The 17,592-nt window shown below is 46.4% G+C and overlaps 1 protein-coding gene across 2 annotated transcripts in view; it reads left to right on the top strand.

The window, feature by feature from the left end:
• The first annotated feature begins 3,502 nt into the window (after positions 1-3,502).
• SRGAP3 (SLIT-ROBO Rho GTPase activating protein 3) overlaps positions 3,503-17,592 on the top strand; it is a 253,632-nt gene continuing 239,542 nt past the window's right edge. For both annotated transcript variants that reach the window (XM_003785468.2, XM_003785467.2), the window contains exon 1: positions 3,503-4,254. In XM_003785468.2, coding sequence (XP_003785516.1) covers positions 4,188-4,254 — 67 coding nt within the window. In that variant the 5' untranslated portion in view covers positions 3,503-4,187. The remainder of the gene's footprint in view (positions 4,255-17,592) is intronic.

Consider the following 17,592-nt stretch of genomic DNA (forward strand, 5'->3'; position numbering starts at 1 on the left):
ACTCCTGGGCTCAAGCGAGTCTCCTGCTTCCGCCTCCCAAGTAGCTGGGACCACAGGCGCCCGCCACAACGCCCGGCTATTTTTTGGTTGCAGCCATCATTGTTGTCTGGTGGGTCCGGGCTGGGGATTCGAACCCGCCACCTTAGGTGCATGTGGCTGGCGCCTTAGCCGGTTGAGCTATAGGCGCCGAGCCGAAGTCTGTTAATACTTGACAGCAGTTATTTTGATGACAACACCTTTGAGGTGGGTCCTGTACTGGTTAAGTGCTTGGGCTCTGATCTGGGTCAGATTCAGTCTCGAAGGAAATTCAGTCACTAGCCTAGTTGTGTGGTCTCAGGCAAATTGTTTCACTGTCCTTTGCCTCTATGTCCCCAACTTTAAACCAAAGATGATTATAGCACCTGACCCACTGGGTTGTAGCAAGATATTGGTGATAGAATCTACCTAGAGTGCCTGGCTCCATGCCTGTATGGGGGGAGAACTTGATAAATAATAGCTGTTAGAATAATTAAGAAATACCTAAAAGAATTCAGGAATTGTGCCCTAGGGTAATAGAATAGACATTCTCAGGGGGCATTCTGCACCTTGAGAGGAGGAGGGCACAGATCATATCACACAGCAGAGCCCCTCCCTGATGCGTGCCACATTTACTTGGGGAGAATTGTTACTACCATGCAAAGAGTAGGCATCAGAATGGCGGCTGGTTCTCATGTAGCCAGAGAGAAGTAGCCATGCAGAAAGGCTGTCATAGGAGGATTAGAAGGGAAAGGCCGAGGCTACGGTGCAGGGGCTTGCCGGGGGCTTCCCAGGTCACACCTACATCTTCTTGGAGATCGATAATTTGGGATGATGTGTGTTCACTGTGTGTGGTGACGGATTTCCAGGAGGCACAACTCTTTTCCTCTTCTTCCCTTTTTTCTTCTTTTCTCTCTTCCTGCTTCCAAACCTGGGTATTTATGGAAAGCCCTGAGCGCCAGTCCTAGGGCCTGCTTGGTTGGGCTCTGAAAAAGAAATTTCATCTGTGGGACTTCTGCTCTACGCCAGGCACTCTCCATCTCCGGTCACACTGGGTCCTGTATAGCGGGTGGGATCACCATCAACTGACAGATGAGGGAGCTGAGCGGCAGAGAAGGTAGGAAGCCACCTAAGGCCCCCACAGCTGCTATGCGGTGGAGTGAGCGCGTGAATCCCATCTGTCTTACTCTAAAATCTGTCTTCTGCCAACCTTCAGGGACATAGTTCTTTACCATACTTCGCTTTCATGTGGCTTTTTGTGACATTTCCATGGCACAGCGCCCTACACATGGGCCTCCTATTTGTGGATTTAAAATTTTAACAATGGTGAAAAGAGCTGACATTGGCCGAGTTCTTGTCACCAGTGGGCACACAAGCAGGCTGAGTCACTTGCTCAAGTTCTTTTGAGCTCAAAGCTCAGGAGTCTGCCACAAGCCAAGGACGTGCGGTATTAATTCCCATTCTCCTTGGAGAATCTGGGCTAGAGGCAGGGATGCTGATCTTAGAGCATATCTTTCTAAGGTGACATGTGAGGCTTTTGCTGTTTTAAACTGGTCAGAAGGGGAATAGCAGAGGATGCAGGCGGGGGTTTGGGTAGGGTGGGGCTGCAGGCTGGTGGCATCTATTTCTGAACTCCTCGACCTCCTGCCTCTGAGCACGAAGCTATAAATAAGCCCTGTGATCCACCAGCTGGACTTGACCCCGTGCTTTTCCACCTGTGGGCCTGCACTCATAGAACTATCCTGCCTCGCCTCCTTCCCCTTGCCATGCCTGGGTGGAGATATCCATTGCAGCTGCTGCCTCTTCTAGGAAGCCTCGATGGCCTGGCATGGATAACCTATGCCTTCCTGAGTCCAGATCAAATCATGTATTATATACTCAGAAAAAGGCAAATGAAAGATTATACTTATTTTGAGAAATTTGTGAACATTTCTCTCAAGACCTGATAGGGAACAAACAATACATGTTAATGACACTCTCGGTATGTGAAATTCCAGGGGCCAGGGACCCTCTGATGATTGATTCCATTTCTTTTTTTTTTTTTTTTTTTTGAGACAGAGCCTCAAGCTGTCCCCCTGGGTAGAGTGCCGTGGCATCACAGCTCACAGCAACCTCCAATTCCTGGGCTCAAGTGAGTCTCCTGCCTCAGCCTCCCAAGTAGCTGGGACTACAGGCACCCGCCACAGCGCCCGGCCATTTTTTGGTTGCAGCCGTCATTGTTGTTTGGCGGGTCTGGGCTGGATTCGAACCCGCCACCTTAGGTGTATGTGGCTGGCGCCTTAGCCGGTTAAGCTATAGGCGCTGAGCTGATTGATTCCATTTCTACACAACAGATTTTATTCTACCTTAAGCGCATGTGAAACGGGCTTGTTCTCCGTCGCATCGGGGAGCAGAGTCTGGTGTGGGATAGCCTGGGCTGGAATGCTGCTGACCTGGGGTAAGTCACCTCCCGAACTCAAGCCCTGCTCCTTTCTCTGTGAAAGAGAGATACTTGTACCTATGTTGTTAGGTGGTCGAGGGACATGAAGGGGTCATAATACTTGCTACCATTCATCGAGTGCTAACTCTGTGCAAAGCTTGGCTTTGCATTCTTATTTGATCCTCCCAAGAGCTCTCCTTATTCCTGATGTCCCTACCCTGCAAAATCTTTTTCTCCATGCTTATTTACCATTATCTACTATATTATATATTTTACTCATTATGCTTATTTTTTTGTCTTCCTCTCCCAGGGGGCGCCATTCACAATGCATGCTGCTCTGGGGGTCCTTTTACTGAGAATATTGGCATGAATGGTGTTGTGTGATCTGGAGCTGGGGCTCCAGAAGGGCAGGGATTTTCCCCCCCCTGTTTTGATCATTTCCATGTCCCTGTGGTCAGAACAGTGCCAGAACTATAGTAAGCTATCAGTAAATATCTGTTGAAAAAAATGAATGAAAGATACCCCCCAAAGAACCCATTTTATTGGTAAGGAAACTGAGATTCAATGAGTTATGAATTTGCCCAAAGCCCACAAGCCACTGCTCCGGCTGTGTCTGCCTCTTTGCTAAGCCACATGCCTGAAACTCCTGGTATTGTCTCTGCCACCAAGTAATTGCTCAGAGCATGTTAATCCCCCTCTCTACATGGGTCAGGCCTTCTGCTGGACTCTCCAGAGTGACTGACTGTCATACAGCTACTGATTTGAGAGACTGAATTAAATTGCACAGTGGAAAAAAAAGGAGGAGGGATCTTTAGCTTTTGGAAGAAAAAATCCCTAACCCCCCAGTTAATGGTTGGAGTTTGCAGGAGTCCCTCAGGCCTTCCCAACCCAATTCTTTTTCCTGTTGCCTTCCCTTTTGTGAGTGTTTCTTCCCCTTTTTGCTTGCAGTGAGTTCTGCTCTCCTGTAGGCTACAATGTGTCAGTTGTTATAAAATCCGGGAGGCGGAGTCTAGTGACGAGGACGAGGGCGGTAGGGGAGAGCTGAGCCGGCCCTGCAGGGCTAGCAGTCCAGCCTGGGTTCACTGGAGCTTAAGCATTACGGCAGGAAAACTTCCATCTCGCTCTCCTGGCTTTCATCCTCACTGGACATCAGACCAGAGGCTCCGAAGGGAGGGAGGATGCGAGATGACCGGCCCTTTGGCAACCTGACCATCGACTTAGCTGAGCCTTTCAAAGCAAGCCAGGGGCTGGCTGCACGACCAAGGAGGCGCCGCGCCTCTCCTGGATGTGTGTGTGTGATCGAGTGAGTGTGTGTGCGTGTGAGTGAGTGAGGGGTGTGTGTGTAGATGCCTGTGTGCACATCACAACTGTGTGTAAGCGTGTCTGGATGAGTGTACGCATGCACACGTGAGTGTTTGTGTGTGTATGTGGGTGTGAGTGCTCTTGGCTGTTATTATTTTTTTTTTTTTGGAAGAAAAATCTTGAAAATCTGGGGCAGGTTACTGTGCTCCTAGGGTGATTCTTCTTTTGCAAGAGGAGCTGCAAGCCACTAAAGCCATTTCTCTGCGAGAAAAGAGAATTTTCCTCCCAGAAGGAGAAGGATTTTCACCCCTGCTCTGCAGCCAAAAGAGAGATTAGCCCCTAAACCTTGTGAAATCGACCAGAGCCGTATGATTACCAGGGCTTGAGAGAGGACTCAGGAAGAAAAGGAGAAATAAATCAAACAGTCTGTCAGTTCCTTTGGCCACGGAAGATGTCATCTCAAACTAAGTTCAAGAAAGACAAAGAGATCATTGCCGAATATGAAGCGCAAATAAAAGGTGAGATGCTGGCTGGAGAGTTTTCCTCCTCCTCCCGTTTCCTTTTTCTCTTGCTCTGACTAACCCCCCCTTTCCTCCCTGCCATCATGAAATGTTGTTATGCATCAATAATCTTATTGTGAGGAGGAACAGTGGCAGCCGCACAAGTCCGGACTGGTTTCAGCTGCAGATAGCACTGGGGCTGGGAGTGTGGATTAGAGAACGGCCAGCAATCTCTGCATTGCAGGTGTGTGAGGAGGATCCTATGCCCGACTTTAGGAGTGTCGCGGATACTCCATCATCTTGGCGATGACATGTCACTCTCAGGCTATTTTGATAGTCACTACCTCCACCCGGTCCCCACCATGGTAAAAGCTCCTTAATATTGGTGTATATTTTTAAGCGATCTGCTCCCCCCCGCCCACCCTTTCTGGTTTTCGTTGGTGGTGGTGGATTGGCCTCCACCTCTTTCTCTGGGCTGGAATTCACAGGCATGTGTGCAGGGAGGCAGCCTCCCTGGGCGGTACTTCTTTGTCGGTGTCTCTTGGCTGGCCTGGGTTGTCATGGATTAACTGTTATGGGGCATATTGATCCAGGCTAATGCAGGCATTTAAGCATAAAGAGGGAGCTTGATGCAGAAAATGTATTATCTCGCAGTGTGCAGCCCAATCTCTCTGTGCACTAGCGTTTAGGGTCATCAGCTTTCATTCACCACCAAGCCCTCAGTGTGCCGTTGGGGCTGGCCGGTGCTGCCTGGCTTCTGTGGTTTCAGGGGAAGCCTGCTGGGAGGGTGAGATGACCTCTGGGTGTTGTTGGTTCCAGCTTTGGTGCCACCAGGCTCAGACTTCTTTCAGAAGCCGCTCCCTAAATCCAGCTAGCCGGTCCAAACAGAAAAGGGCCACAATTGCACAGCTAATTGCTGGCATGCACAGGCCAGACCGGGGCTTCTCCCACCTGCCCACGTTCTGGGCTCAGCTTTGGCAAGGGACATGTCAGAGCTCCACGCACAGTGCTTACCATTTCTCTGAGAATGTGCCCAGAGGGAAGCCTGGGCCGTGCCTCTCGGTGTCCGTTTTCTTTCTGGTCATGGCTCTCTTGCTGCGACATAGGGTGTGCTGTGTTTCCTCACAAAGTAGAGACAGAACACATCTTCAGTGGATGCTGAGGCCTATCCTTGAGGTTACATATGGACGGTTGAGCGGGTTGGTTATTTGGGGCTCAAGTGACCTGAGGTTGCCACACCTGCTCCTAGGTGCTGCTGCAGCTGAAGACCCGGGAAGCCCATGGTCTCCCAGGAGTGGCGGGAGGGCCGGCCAGCATCCCAGCTGCCATCCATGCTTCACATGCTTGGGAACTTTGGGAGGAGACCAGCCACGGCGGGAGGGCTTTTTTTTTTTTTTCCTCCCTGTCTCACCAACGGTCTTTTACTTTTTAGTTCTGGTCAAACTCTGTGTGGTCATCACCTTCGGGTAGACTTGAGGGCAAGAAGAGCAGAAAACCCTCCTTTTTCCCCTGGTCTCTTTCTTTTCATTGGCAGTTCAGTGTAGGCAACTGCGACTTAGGATGTTTTAGCCTTGCTGAAAATCTAGAAACAAGCACTTTATTGGCCAGAAATCTGAATTCACCCCACCGCTCAGTACAAAAGCCTAGTTTCAGTCTTTGAATAGATTCTTTTTTAGGGAGTTTATGTTTTATAAAGTGAATCGGGCTGATTATTATTTTTTAGAAATTGAGTTTCCCATGAAAAATGCCATGATAAAAAGGAGGATGTTGAGTTTGAGACAGTTCAGGTTTTGTAAGCATTGTCAGGGTAGGAAATGTGCTTATTTCATTTTTGAAGGCTTGCTATACAACTGGGCCAGTGAACTTTACTTGAGGACCAATTAAGCATTGATTGTGCTGGCTGATTCTTTTACTTTTTATCTTCCGCCTTTATTTTAACAACTAATTAGCAAATACTGTGAATTTCATCAGGAATGCATCAATTACCATGCATTTCATCAGGAAATTTGCCCACATGATCTTGTCTCTTCCAGATTTTAAATTTCTCTGCCTTCTGGTTAAAGGAGTTTGATTTTATTCTTTTAGAGTTGACACCCACAACATTAGGGCAGGATACTGCTGTCCCTGAAAGCCTCTGAAATATTTTCTTTTAAAATTTTATCTGTTAATTGTCAAAATTTTAATCTGTTAATCGGCATTATAATTACTGATGTGTGTACAGCTTTCTCCCAGATATTGTTACTACTCTGGGTCCACTACAAAAGGGTTAGTAGGGGCTCAGTTTCAGAGATGAGGAAACTGAGGCCCAGTCTGGTGAAATGACTTGCCCAAGGTCATAAGGCCAGTTTTCTCCCAGGCCTAGCGTTCCCTGATACATTGTTTGCTGAAGCTGCCCCTGGAAGGATTGATGTCAGCAGCAGATGGCAGTTTGCTGGGGACTGGCTGCCTCTTGATCATCAAGTTCCATTGTTTCCTCTTAGTTTTCATCCCCTTGCCTTTGTTGCAGGCCTCTGAGGAATGTTTGACCAATCACCAAAAACACTGCCTGCGCCAAATGACCTTTCTTCCTGGGTATCATTTAGCTCGTCTGGTACAATCTACTTAGTTAGATTTTGTACTCTGTGAAGGGAACTTTTGATTTTTCAAAATGGTGCTGAGTTCTTAATTGACTTACTCTCTTTTTCTCCCTTTCAAGAGTCTACTGACCTAACAAAAGGGAATGTTGGTTGCTTATTTATTTATTTATTTATTATTTGAGACAGAGCCTCACTCTTTTGCCCTGGGTAGAGTGCTGTGACATCATAGCTCACAGCAACCTCAAACTCCTGGGCTCAAGCAATCCTACTTGCCTCAGCCTCATGAGCAGCTGGGACTATAGGCGCCCTCCACATCACCTGGCTACTTTTCTATTATTAGTAGAGATGGGGTTTCACTTTTGCTCAGGCTGGTCTCCAGCTCCTGAGGTCAGGCAATCCTCTTGCCTTGTCTTCCCAGAGTGTTAGGATTACAGGCATGAGCTAGTACGCCCAGCCAAAAGGTTGTAGAATAGCATTTTTTCTATTATAAAAATTTTTAGGCTCATGCCTTCTCTCACCTCATTAGGTACTTGAATTCCTTTGATTATATAACTGCACAGCAGTTGTAAACCATATGCTTGCACATTTCTATTGATGGGGGACCTCATTACCTCCCAAGCTCATATATTATATCTTTGGACAGTTCTGGCTCTTCTGTTTTTTCTTGTCATGTTAAATATGTCACTCATTCATCTATTGATGTTACAGTTCCTTCCCCTTGGGACTTCATAGGACGAGACACATACCTTTTCCCTATGACTGCCCATGACATTGGGTGTTTGGAGCCTCTGATTGTAGTGTGCACTTGCTTATATCAGATGGTTCGCTGCCACTTACTATCTTCCTTATCCTTTGGATCTACTGGATCTGGCATTGCAGGCTCCAGTGTCTTTGGGTGCTTGGCAGGTAGAATAAACGAGTGCAGTTGGCCAAGTGAGATATTTGTGGCAGCCAGTCTACCACCTCACTGCGGGCAACAGAAGAAGGATGGTGGTGACTGTGGTGGACCTGAGATCACATGTCCTGGCCAAATAGCCATCCACTACTTGGGTTCAACCAATTGTTTCCATTTCAGTCACCAATGTAGGCCTAGCCAGATCTTCAAATTTTTCAAAAGATGCCAGAAATTTGGATAAGAGTGTTATGTTTTATATAGAGAGAGACAAAGTCTCACTCTTGCTCAGGCTGGTCTCCAACTCCTGAGCTCAAGGATTCCTCCTGCATCAGGGGCTCCCAGAGTACTAGATTATAAGCATGAGCCACTGTGCCCAAGAGTTTTGTGTTTTTAAAGAGGCTTTGCTGAAAGGACCTTATAAGATCATGCGATCAATACCTTACTTCAAGAGTGGTGCTAAGTTCTAAATGTGATTCTCTAGATGTGGTCAAGGAAGGAAAATAATTATCACCTCCTTCATTCTGTCTCTAATACTTCCATTAATAGTGCCTAAAGGTTGAATTGTCTTTTTTGCTGCTTCTCCTTTCATTGTACCATGTGTATTATGTCTGCTACGTTTTGTCAATCCACTGGGCTGGGAACCTTCTTAGAGAGAAGAAAATGAAATGAAATTTAACACAACTTGTTCTTTGTCATTGCTTCCTGTCCTAGGTGCTCCTAAGTGTTCCTTTATAAATCTGTTGAAGAAGCTTGCCTGAGAGTGACATCATGTTATCTAGTCTGGAACTGGCAAGCTATAACTTCCTTCCCCTTTTGAAAATCAGAACATTTGCCAGTCTCCAGCTTTTTGGCACCTGTTCTCCACAGTTCCCTCAAAGATTGCTGATAGTGTTTGGTGATCTTATTTGCAAGCATATCCAGGGCTCTAATTCATCTTGGTGGCAGATATAATGGTCTGTTTTGCATTTATTTAGAGTTCCTATTTCCATTTCAACCTATTAGAAAATTGAAATAGAACTTCAACGATTGACCTTAGCATTTTATTTTTATTACATATGCATTTTAGGCCATCTTAATTGAAAAGTCTTGAATTTTGAGGAATAATAGCAGATATTCAGAATAATCACAGAGGCACACGTATTTACTCATTCATGTATGCATTCATTGAACAAACATTGATCATCTATGTTGTACTTGGTCTTGTGCTGAGTGTTGTGACAGGTGTAAAGTACATGATATGTTCTTTGCTTTCTGTAAGTTTTCTTGGAATATGATGATAAAATAAGAGAAGGAAATAAAAAATTCAAAGCACAAAATAACTCCCAGCCAAGCACCAGAGTGAGCTTAGTCTTAAATAGAGCATAGCCTACAGTGATTGGAGGACTTCCTCAGGAACGCTCGCTGATTTCAATGAGATTAAATGGGGAAAGCAAGCTGGGTTGGGTAACAAGGGGGAGTAGTGGGGACTTGGCCAAGCAGGGAGTTGGTCCAGAGAGGGCAGCTGAGCTCCAGCCTGTCATTGCCAGTCAGGACAATGAGCCCAGAGTGGTCAGTTCTTATAGTATTTCAAGGGAATCTGGAATTTTTTTTTTTCTTTTTTTGAGACAGAGCCTCAAGCTGTCACACTGGGTAGAGTGCTGTGGCATCACAGCTCACAGCAACCTCCAACTTCTGGGCTCAAGCGAGTCTCCTGCCTCCGCCTCCCAAGTAGCTAGGACCACAGGCGCCTGCCACAGCGCCTGGCTATTTTTTTTGGTTGCAGTGGTCATTGTTGTTTGGCAGGCCTGGGCTGGATTTGAACCTGCCACCTTAGGTGTATGTGACTGGCGCCTTAGCCACTTGAGCCACAGGTGCCGAGCCGGGAATCTGGAATTTTAAATAAAATCTCCTGATTTTAAAATATTGAATCAAATTATCAAAATACTATGCTGCCTATATAAACATGTCAATAGGGTAGGGAAATTCTGGTCTTTTGGGCTGCCAGTTTGCAACAGTCCCTGGTGATAGGGCCTCAGCTAGTTTTCCTGTTTCATCTTCAGTCATTTTCTCTGTGACAGGCCTGTGCCCTTATAACCACAGCAGACCAATCCCTTTTTTCTGAATGCTCCATTCCATTTTCAACCTCCAGATCTTTCCCAATGCCTGCTCAAATAACACCTTCCCTAATACCTGCCTAACTCTCCTCGGAAGACTCACCGATTCCCTTACATCTGCAGCTCTATTGCAAACTTTATTATCCTTAATTGAAATTGTTTTTTTTTTTTTTTTTTTGAGACGGAGCCTCAAGCTATCTCCCTGGGTAGAGTGCCATGGCATTACACTCACAGCAACCTCCAACTCCTGGGCTCAAGTGAGTCTCCTGCCTCCGCCTCCCAAGTAGCTGGGACTACAGGCGCCCACCACAACGCCTGGCCATTTTTTGGTTGCAGCCATCATTGTTGTTTTGGCGGGCCCGGGCTGGGGATTCGAACTCGCCACCTTAGGTGTATGTGGCTGGCGCCTTAGCTGCTTGAGCCACAGGCGCCGAGCCAATTGAAATTGTTTTGAGGCCCTTGGCCATTAACTCTTAAAGGCAGAAAGACACACAGTCATCTTTGTTTCCTTAATGTGCCTGGCTGGTGACTAATTGAGGGATGGGCTTGTAAGTTACTAACAAGAAATTTTAATCTTACAACTAACTCATAGCTCAAACAGTTATTTTCTTTGACATCTGTCTTAGTTGGCTCAGGCTGTTGTAACAAAATACTATGTACTGGATGACTTTTATTTATTTTTCACAGTTCTGGAGGCTGGGAAGTCCAAAATCAAGGTTCTGGCAAACTCAGTTCCAGATGAGGGCCCGCTTCTGGCTTTCAGGCAGCCACCTACCTGCTGGGTGCTCCCATGGGTTTTCCTCAGTGTGTGCTCCTGGAGAGTGCTCTGTTGTCTTCTCCGAGAAGGGCACTAATCTCATCATGAGGGTCCCACCCTTACCACATAATCACCTCCCAAAGGTCCCATCTCCAAAGGTCATCACTTGGGGATCAGGGATTTAACATAAGCACCTTTTGGGGAGAAATGCAGTCAGCCCATAGTAACATCCATACTTCTCGTTCCATTGAAAGTAGAGGTTTTACTGGCAAAAGCGATATCCTTCATGGTTTGCTGAATTTCCTAATTTGTACCTGGTAGAGGAGATGTGTGGAGATTAGTGGAGATTTGATGAAGGTAGCTATGTCAAGAGCCTTCTCTGTGAGTGTGGGAGGTGGCACTTTACTCCAGGGCTCTCCCAAGTCTGGGGAAATCTATAGATCTGAGGGTTCATATTGTTCATTTCTGGAGTTTTTATCATCAGAATTGATATGTTAGGGATGACCTTTTTTCCCCACAAGCCCCTATCATTTCATCATGCAGTGACCATTGTAAGCTGTGCTGAAGGCCATACAGAGAGAGGCCATTCATTTTTCCTGAGATTCTTTGTCTCAGTCATATACCAGGGTATCTCATTTTGTGATTTTGGTAACTCTGTGAATTAGTCATTCTTCTTCTCTTTTTTAATAGATTAAAAGCTGAAGTTCAGAGAAATAAAATAATAAATAGCACTGGATTGCATTGTGAAGAATGTCAGGGCTAGCTTAAAACCAGGGTCTTCCCAACTTCTGGTGGTACACTCTGGTGGGTGGTGGTTGCCTGGGGAGAGAAGAAAGGAGGGGCAGGGTTACCTAGCAGGGTCAAGACTGGAGAGGCCAGGAGGACATGAGGCTAGGCTGCTTTCTGAAACTGAGTCCTTTCCTGCCTAGCCACCAGAAAGGGGCCAGGGTTGACTTTTTAATTTTTTTTTTTTTTTTTTACTATTATTTGCATTTATTTTATGTTGCTTTTATGCCTGTGCCATAAATTTTTGTTTCTTCAGTTTCTTCTGGGAATGTCTTTTTCTTCTGTGCTACCTCTTCTTCTGGTTTGGGAACAATTTGTTCCTTTTCAGTAAGGACCATCTCAGTGTGGCAGGGGAGCTCATGTATGGGTTAATGCGACCATGGGTTCTGTAAGTTCAGTGATGCATCTTGGGTGCGTTGTTCACTTGGATGTGCTCAATGGTCAGAGAATCTACATCTAAACCCTTAAGTTCAGCATTACTTGCTGCATTTTTAAGCATATGCTGCAAAAATTTAGCACTCTTTTTGGGCCACCGACCCTGGGTCCAGCCCCACTGTTTGGCCTGGGCACACCTACCATCTCCACCATTGTAACGTCGGAATGGTACACGTTGTTTCTTTAACATGACATCCTTCAGATATTTGGTGGCTTTTCATATATGCATACCCTTGATGGCTTGGGCAGTTTCATGTGTGTTCTTAAAGTGACCACAAAGATTTGAGCCTCTTGACTTGCATGACTTTGTGGGGTTTTCTGGGTCAAGTGAATAGTGAACCATTTTCACAGATCTCCTCAGGCCACTTAGGGGAATAGCCAGGGTTGACTTCTTTTTTTTTTTTTTTTTTGAGACGGAGCCCCAAGCTGTCCCCCTGGGTAGAGTGCCATGGCATCATGCTCACAGCAACCTCCAACTCCTGGGCTCAAGCGAGTCTCCTGCCTCAGCCTCCCAAGTAGCTGGGACTACAGGCGCCCACCACAACGCCTGGCCATTGTTTGGTTGCAGCCATCATTGTTGTTTGGCGGGCCTGGGCTGGGGATTTGAACCCGCCACCTTGGGTATATGTGGCTGGCGCCTTAGCCGCTTGAGCCACAGGCGCCAAGCCACCAGGGTTGACTTCTTAAAGGTGCTGGGCTTGAGAACTTCTGGCTTCATGAAGCACCTAGGAAGCGGTGTCCTGGGCCTGATTTCACTTGGAAACGATCTATTCCTGATTGCTTGTTGGTGTTTATAAAATGTCGTGGCTGGAGAGGAATGGGACTTTGGCTCTGTTCTCTTAATTTGTTTCATCATTATGCCAGTTCATGCTTGAGGTTGTGTTCCCTGAGTATATTCTGTGAAATTAGATGTAAAGAAGCCCGGGATGAAAAAAAACAATAGTTGTATGCTCAAAAAGGAAGTTCTAGGATAAACTGAGTGAAATAGGTGTCTTTCCCCAGGGCTTCTGGGAATCGTGAATGTGCTAACTGTGAATCTCCAAGTAGGGGCCATGGAGGTTCCCTATACTTACTTGGTCTTGCAGCCCTTTCTCTTGGGAATTTCACAAGACTGTTCCTTGGATTACATTTTGGAATGTGTCAGGTTGCACAGTGGTGGATTAAGTGGTTCTTTCTCTTTTTGCCTCTTGTGGAGTTCCCTGACTTTTCTACTTTTCTCGGAGGGTGGTCTGAAGAGGGGAAGAGATAAAACAAATGCACGTTTGATCCAGCTAAGGGACATCAAGTAGTGTTTTGAGGTCGCCTAGAAAACATGGGTTTGCATTTCCAATTACACAGTGCTCCACCAGTGAGTTCAATGGTGATTTGCAAACAGGTCAGCCCCGATCAATCTGCGTTGTGTGTACCAGTCTGCGTGTGACAGTAAGGGGCACATGCTGCCCTGGGGTGTGTTCAAGGTGCCTTGGATGGACCTGGCTCTGCCCCTGGGATAATACAGTTGGTGCCAGCTGATAATGGTGCAAATGAACCTGGAGAAGTCTATGGCCCCTTGAGCTTCAGAGTGAACAAACCTCAGCCACAAACTCAGGTGCATGTGAAGTAGTCTCACTATGTTGCCCTGGCATCACAGCTCACAGCAACCTCAAACTCTTGGGCTTAAGCGATTCTCTTCCCTCAGCCTCCCAAGTAGCTGGGACTACAGGCACCCACCACACCTGGCCATTTTTCTTTTTTCGTTGTAGTTGTCATTGTTGTTTGGCAGGCCCAGGCTGGGTTTGAACCACCAGCCCCAGTATATGTGGCCAGCGCCCTAGCTACTGAGCTACAGGTGCTGAGCCAATAAATATGTTTTTAAAAATATTCCTGTGGGTCGTGCCCGTGGCTCAAAGGAGTAGGGCGCAGGTCCCATATGCTGGAGGTGGCGGGTTCAAACCCAGCCCCGGCCAAAAACTGCAAAAAAAAAAAAAACAAACAAAAAAAAACAAAGAACAAAACAATTTCTGTGATCCAGTCTCCGTTTTGTGTCTCTATTCTGTTGCAATGACAGGGATAAATCTAAGTCACTTTGGGATTCCCCTCTCTTTTCCTTCAGGGTTGAATCTCAGGGTCCAGGGAGACTTCTGCAGCACCAGGGCTGTTGTGGGACAGTCCTTGTGATTTATCATCAGGCTACTGTGGTGCCTGCGGGGATACCTTCCTTCCCCCTGAGTCTCCGGGGATTGGTCTGTGGCAGTGATCCTTCTTTGTTCATGTGTCCTCCTGTCCTTGGCTCCCGCCTGTGATTTGCAGGCACCTGGGCTCCCGACTCCCCATGCTCCAGGCAGGGCCCTCAGGACCCTGGATGTTTGTCTCAGGCTTCTCTCCCCTGGTGCCTCCCGGGGGCTCTGCCTGGGGAAGGGAGTAGGCTCCCCTCTGTCCTTAGATTCTGTGAATCCAGTTGGTGGCTCCCTCAGCATCCTTCCTCCCTGGGCTCGTTTGGGGTAGGTGGCAGGGTGCAGATGTTTCTCTTAGAGATCTGTGTATCTACATACAGCTGGCTTTACTGCCTCTCCCCTTTGGTCCAGGAACTCTGTGTGCATGTGTGCACTGTGTGGTGGGCTGGGGAATGGGAGTGGTCTCCTTGCTCTTTGTCATCACCCATTCTCTCAAAGCTGTTGTCCATAACCCAGGTGGTTCCCCTTCTGCCCGAGAGCTGGGCTTTTGAAAGTCAGAAGCCAAGAATTGACAGTTTTTCTATATTATCCCTGAGGCAGTAAACACCGATTGCCCTCAATGGCTAAAAAGGGACCAAAGGGTCTAAGGAAATAAGGAAGAAAGCGTTCAGTATTTCACAACATTAACTGAAAAGAGCTTCCTCCTTCTTCACCTCCACCATCCTGGCTTCTTTCACCATCACCTCTTGCTGGGACCTGGGCAACATCTTCCAACTCAGGCATTTTTTTACCCGTGACTGACATTTGGTGCAGGACCATTCTGGGGTGTAGGGGTCATCTTGGATAATGTGAGATAATGAGCGGCATCCCTGGCCTCTACCCACTAGATGCAGGAACGCACCCCCAACCCCAGCTGTGACGACCAAAAATGTCTCCATACATTGCCAGGTGTCTCCTGGGGCAAAATCATCCCCAGTTACTAAGCAAGTTCTAACTGGTCTCCTTGCGTCTTCTCTTGTTCCCCTAGTCTAGTCTTCCCATCGCAGCCAGCAGGAAAATTTAAATCTCATTACCTTGCTTCCCTACATACAGCCCTCCGGTAGTGTCTTACTACATGAGAATAGAACCCAAGCTCCTCGACTAGGCTTACAGAGCTGTGTTCTACCTACCCTCCCCCTCCTCGGTCCACTCTCCTCTTGTCATCCTGGTCCAGCCATGCTGGTCTCTGCTGGTTCCTTGAATTCTCCAAGCTCAGATCTGCTTTGGGCCTTTGCACTGAGCTTTTCCCTCTTTTAGGAATGCATGTCTCCTGGATTGCCACTTGGCTGGCACCCTGGTATTCAGCTCTCGTGTTGCATGCCACCTCTGCACCTGCCAATCTTAAGTAGCCATACAGTAACTCTCCATTAGATCAGCTGACTTGAATTCTCCACATAGCACTTGTGGCTATAGATATATGATATGACATATTTGTGGCTAAATATATATATTTTTCCTTGTTTGTTTGTTTCTTCTCTTCACCAGGATTGAAGCTCAGTAAGAACACGACTTTGGTTTCTCTTGTGCATTTGTGTTTTTCTAGCACCTAGAATAGCTCTTGGTGTTTAAATGGGTGATCACAATTCTTGTTGAGTGAATGAGTGAATGTGGGTGTCCTCATGATGGACTTGGCACATGGAACGCATGGAAAGCACAGATTTCATGCTTTGTGGTGCATAATGAAGCAGGTACAGGCTTTTTCCCGAAGCCTGACTGAGAGGTAATCCAGGAAGATGAAGACTCCAGAGCCACCCAATGTATGGTTTAGACAAGAAAAGTGAAGGGAGGAGGACAGGTGGCCACTTGCAGGAGAAAGTCCAATATATTGTGATAATTGAGGTTCTTGTCTGGATCTGAGCTGGGGACACAAAAAGGGGTAAAATGTAGTCCCCACTCTTATCATTAATGGACTCATAGTTTTCTAGCTAAAACAGCTATAAAAGTAGATCAGTCCATTATTATATATTACGGGGCCAGTGTTGATGCATGCATTGTGGAAACTTACAGGCGTGGAAGTTGTACCTTTGCCAAGGAGAGCTAGAGAAGTTCTTACAGAAGAAAGGACTTTTGAGTAGGGGTTTAAAGGATAAGTAGAAGCTCTTCAGGTGATAAAAGGCACTGCATGAAGAGAAAACAGCATGTACAAAGGTTAGGGGGTCACAGAAGGGCCTGGGTACTGATGGTGAGAAGTTTGAGTGGCTAAAGCCTAGAGTAGGTGGAATGCGGTAGGGGGATGAGGCTGGACAGGAGGGGAGCTTGGAGTTCCTTTCTGATCAGCAGACCCTACGAGTCTTTGACCTTGGAGATGGTATGTGTGAGAGCTGTATTTATTTATTAACTCCTGTATTGTGGTAAAATACACATAACACAGCATTTACCATCTTACCTGTTGTAAGTGTACAGCTCAGGGTCTTTAAATATAGTCAAATACTGAAACTCTGTCCCTATTAAACGATAACTCCCCATTCCCTCCTCTCTTAGCCCCAGCAACCACCATTCCACATTCCTTGCTTTGTTGTTGTTGTTGTTGAGACGGAGTCCCACCCTATGCCCTGATTAGAGTGCAATGGTGTCATAGCTCACGGCAACCTCAGACTGAGGCTGTGGGCATCCTGCTGCCTTAGCCTCCCACAGGGCTGGGATTACAGGCGTGAGCCACTGCGGCCCGGCCACCATTCTACTTCCTGTCTCTGAGTTTAACGACTCTAAGTACCTCATACAAGTGGAGTCACTTAGTGTTTGTCCTTTGGTGACTTGTTTATTTCACTTAGGATAATGTACTCAAGATTCATCCTTGCCATAGTGTGTGCCAGAATCTCTCTCCTCTCTAAGGATGAATAACGTTGCCTTGTATGTATTTAGCATGTTTTGCTTTTCCGTTTATCCATCCGGGGACATGTGTGCTGTTTCCACATTTTAGCCTCGTGAATCATTCTGTTACGAGCCTGGGTGTACAAATAAAAGAGTCTTATTTTTTATAACTATTTTTCTGATTGCATGTTACGTATGTATGCAATTTAACTTATGTAATATAAATGATGTAACACATGCTCATCATTTTAAAAGCTTTGAAAATAATACAAAAAATAAAAGGAAGAGAAAAAGACTCTAGAAACCTCTATCTGAGGTAGCCACTATAAACCTTTTGTTTTTCCTTCCAGACTTCACCTCTCACTCAAATTTGTTTTAGATTTGTCAAAAACAAAAAATGGGATCACAGATCTTTAATGCAAAGTTATAAAAATAAAACGGGTAGGCAAATAATCATAGGCCTATAGGCCTAGGGCTTAAAATAGGGTATGGTCTAAAAATAAACAAAATTGTCAAATAAAGAACATCAATAAAGCATGACCTCCCACGTCTGTTTTGATGGCCCTTTAGGGAGCAGGATATTGGTTTACTGGATACCACTCCCTTGTGGTGATTGGCTTATGTTGGCCACTTCTGTCTCAGCTCTTTGCAGATTTGTATTAAACTGGGGAGAACTGAGCTCATTCATCAAGAACTTCCCCAACCCCCACATCAGTCACAGCCACAGTTAGCTAGAGTTTCCCCCCTTCCCACCCCTACGATCTCACTTCCCTGGTGGTACCCGGCAGACAGAATGCAGGAAGCATTATTA

The sequence above is a fragment of the Otolemur garnettii genome, unplaced genomic scaffold, assembly GCF_000181295.1.
Source record: "Otolemur garnettii isolate 467f Iridium unplaced genomic scaffold, OtoGar3 scaffold00015, whole genome shotgun sequence".
NCBI lineage: Eukaryota > Metazoa > Chordata > Mammalia > Primates > Galagidae > Otolemur > Otolemur garnettii.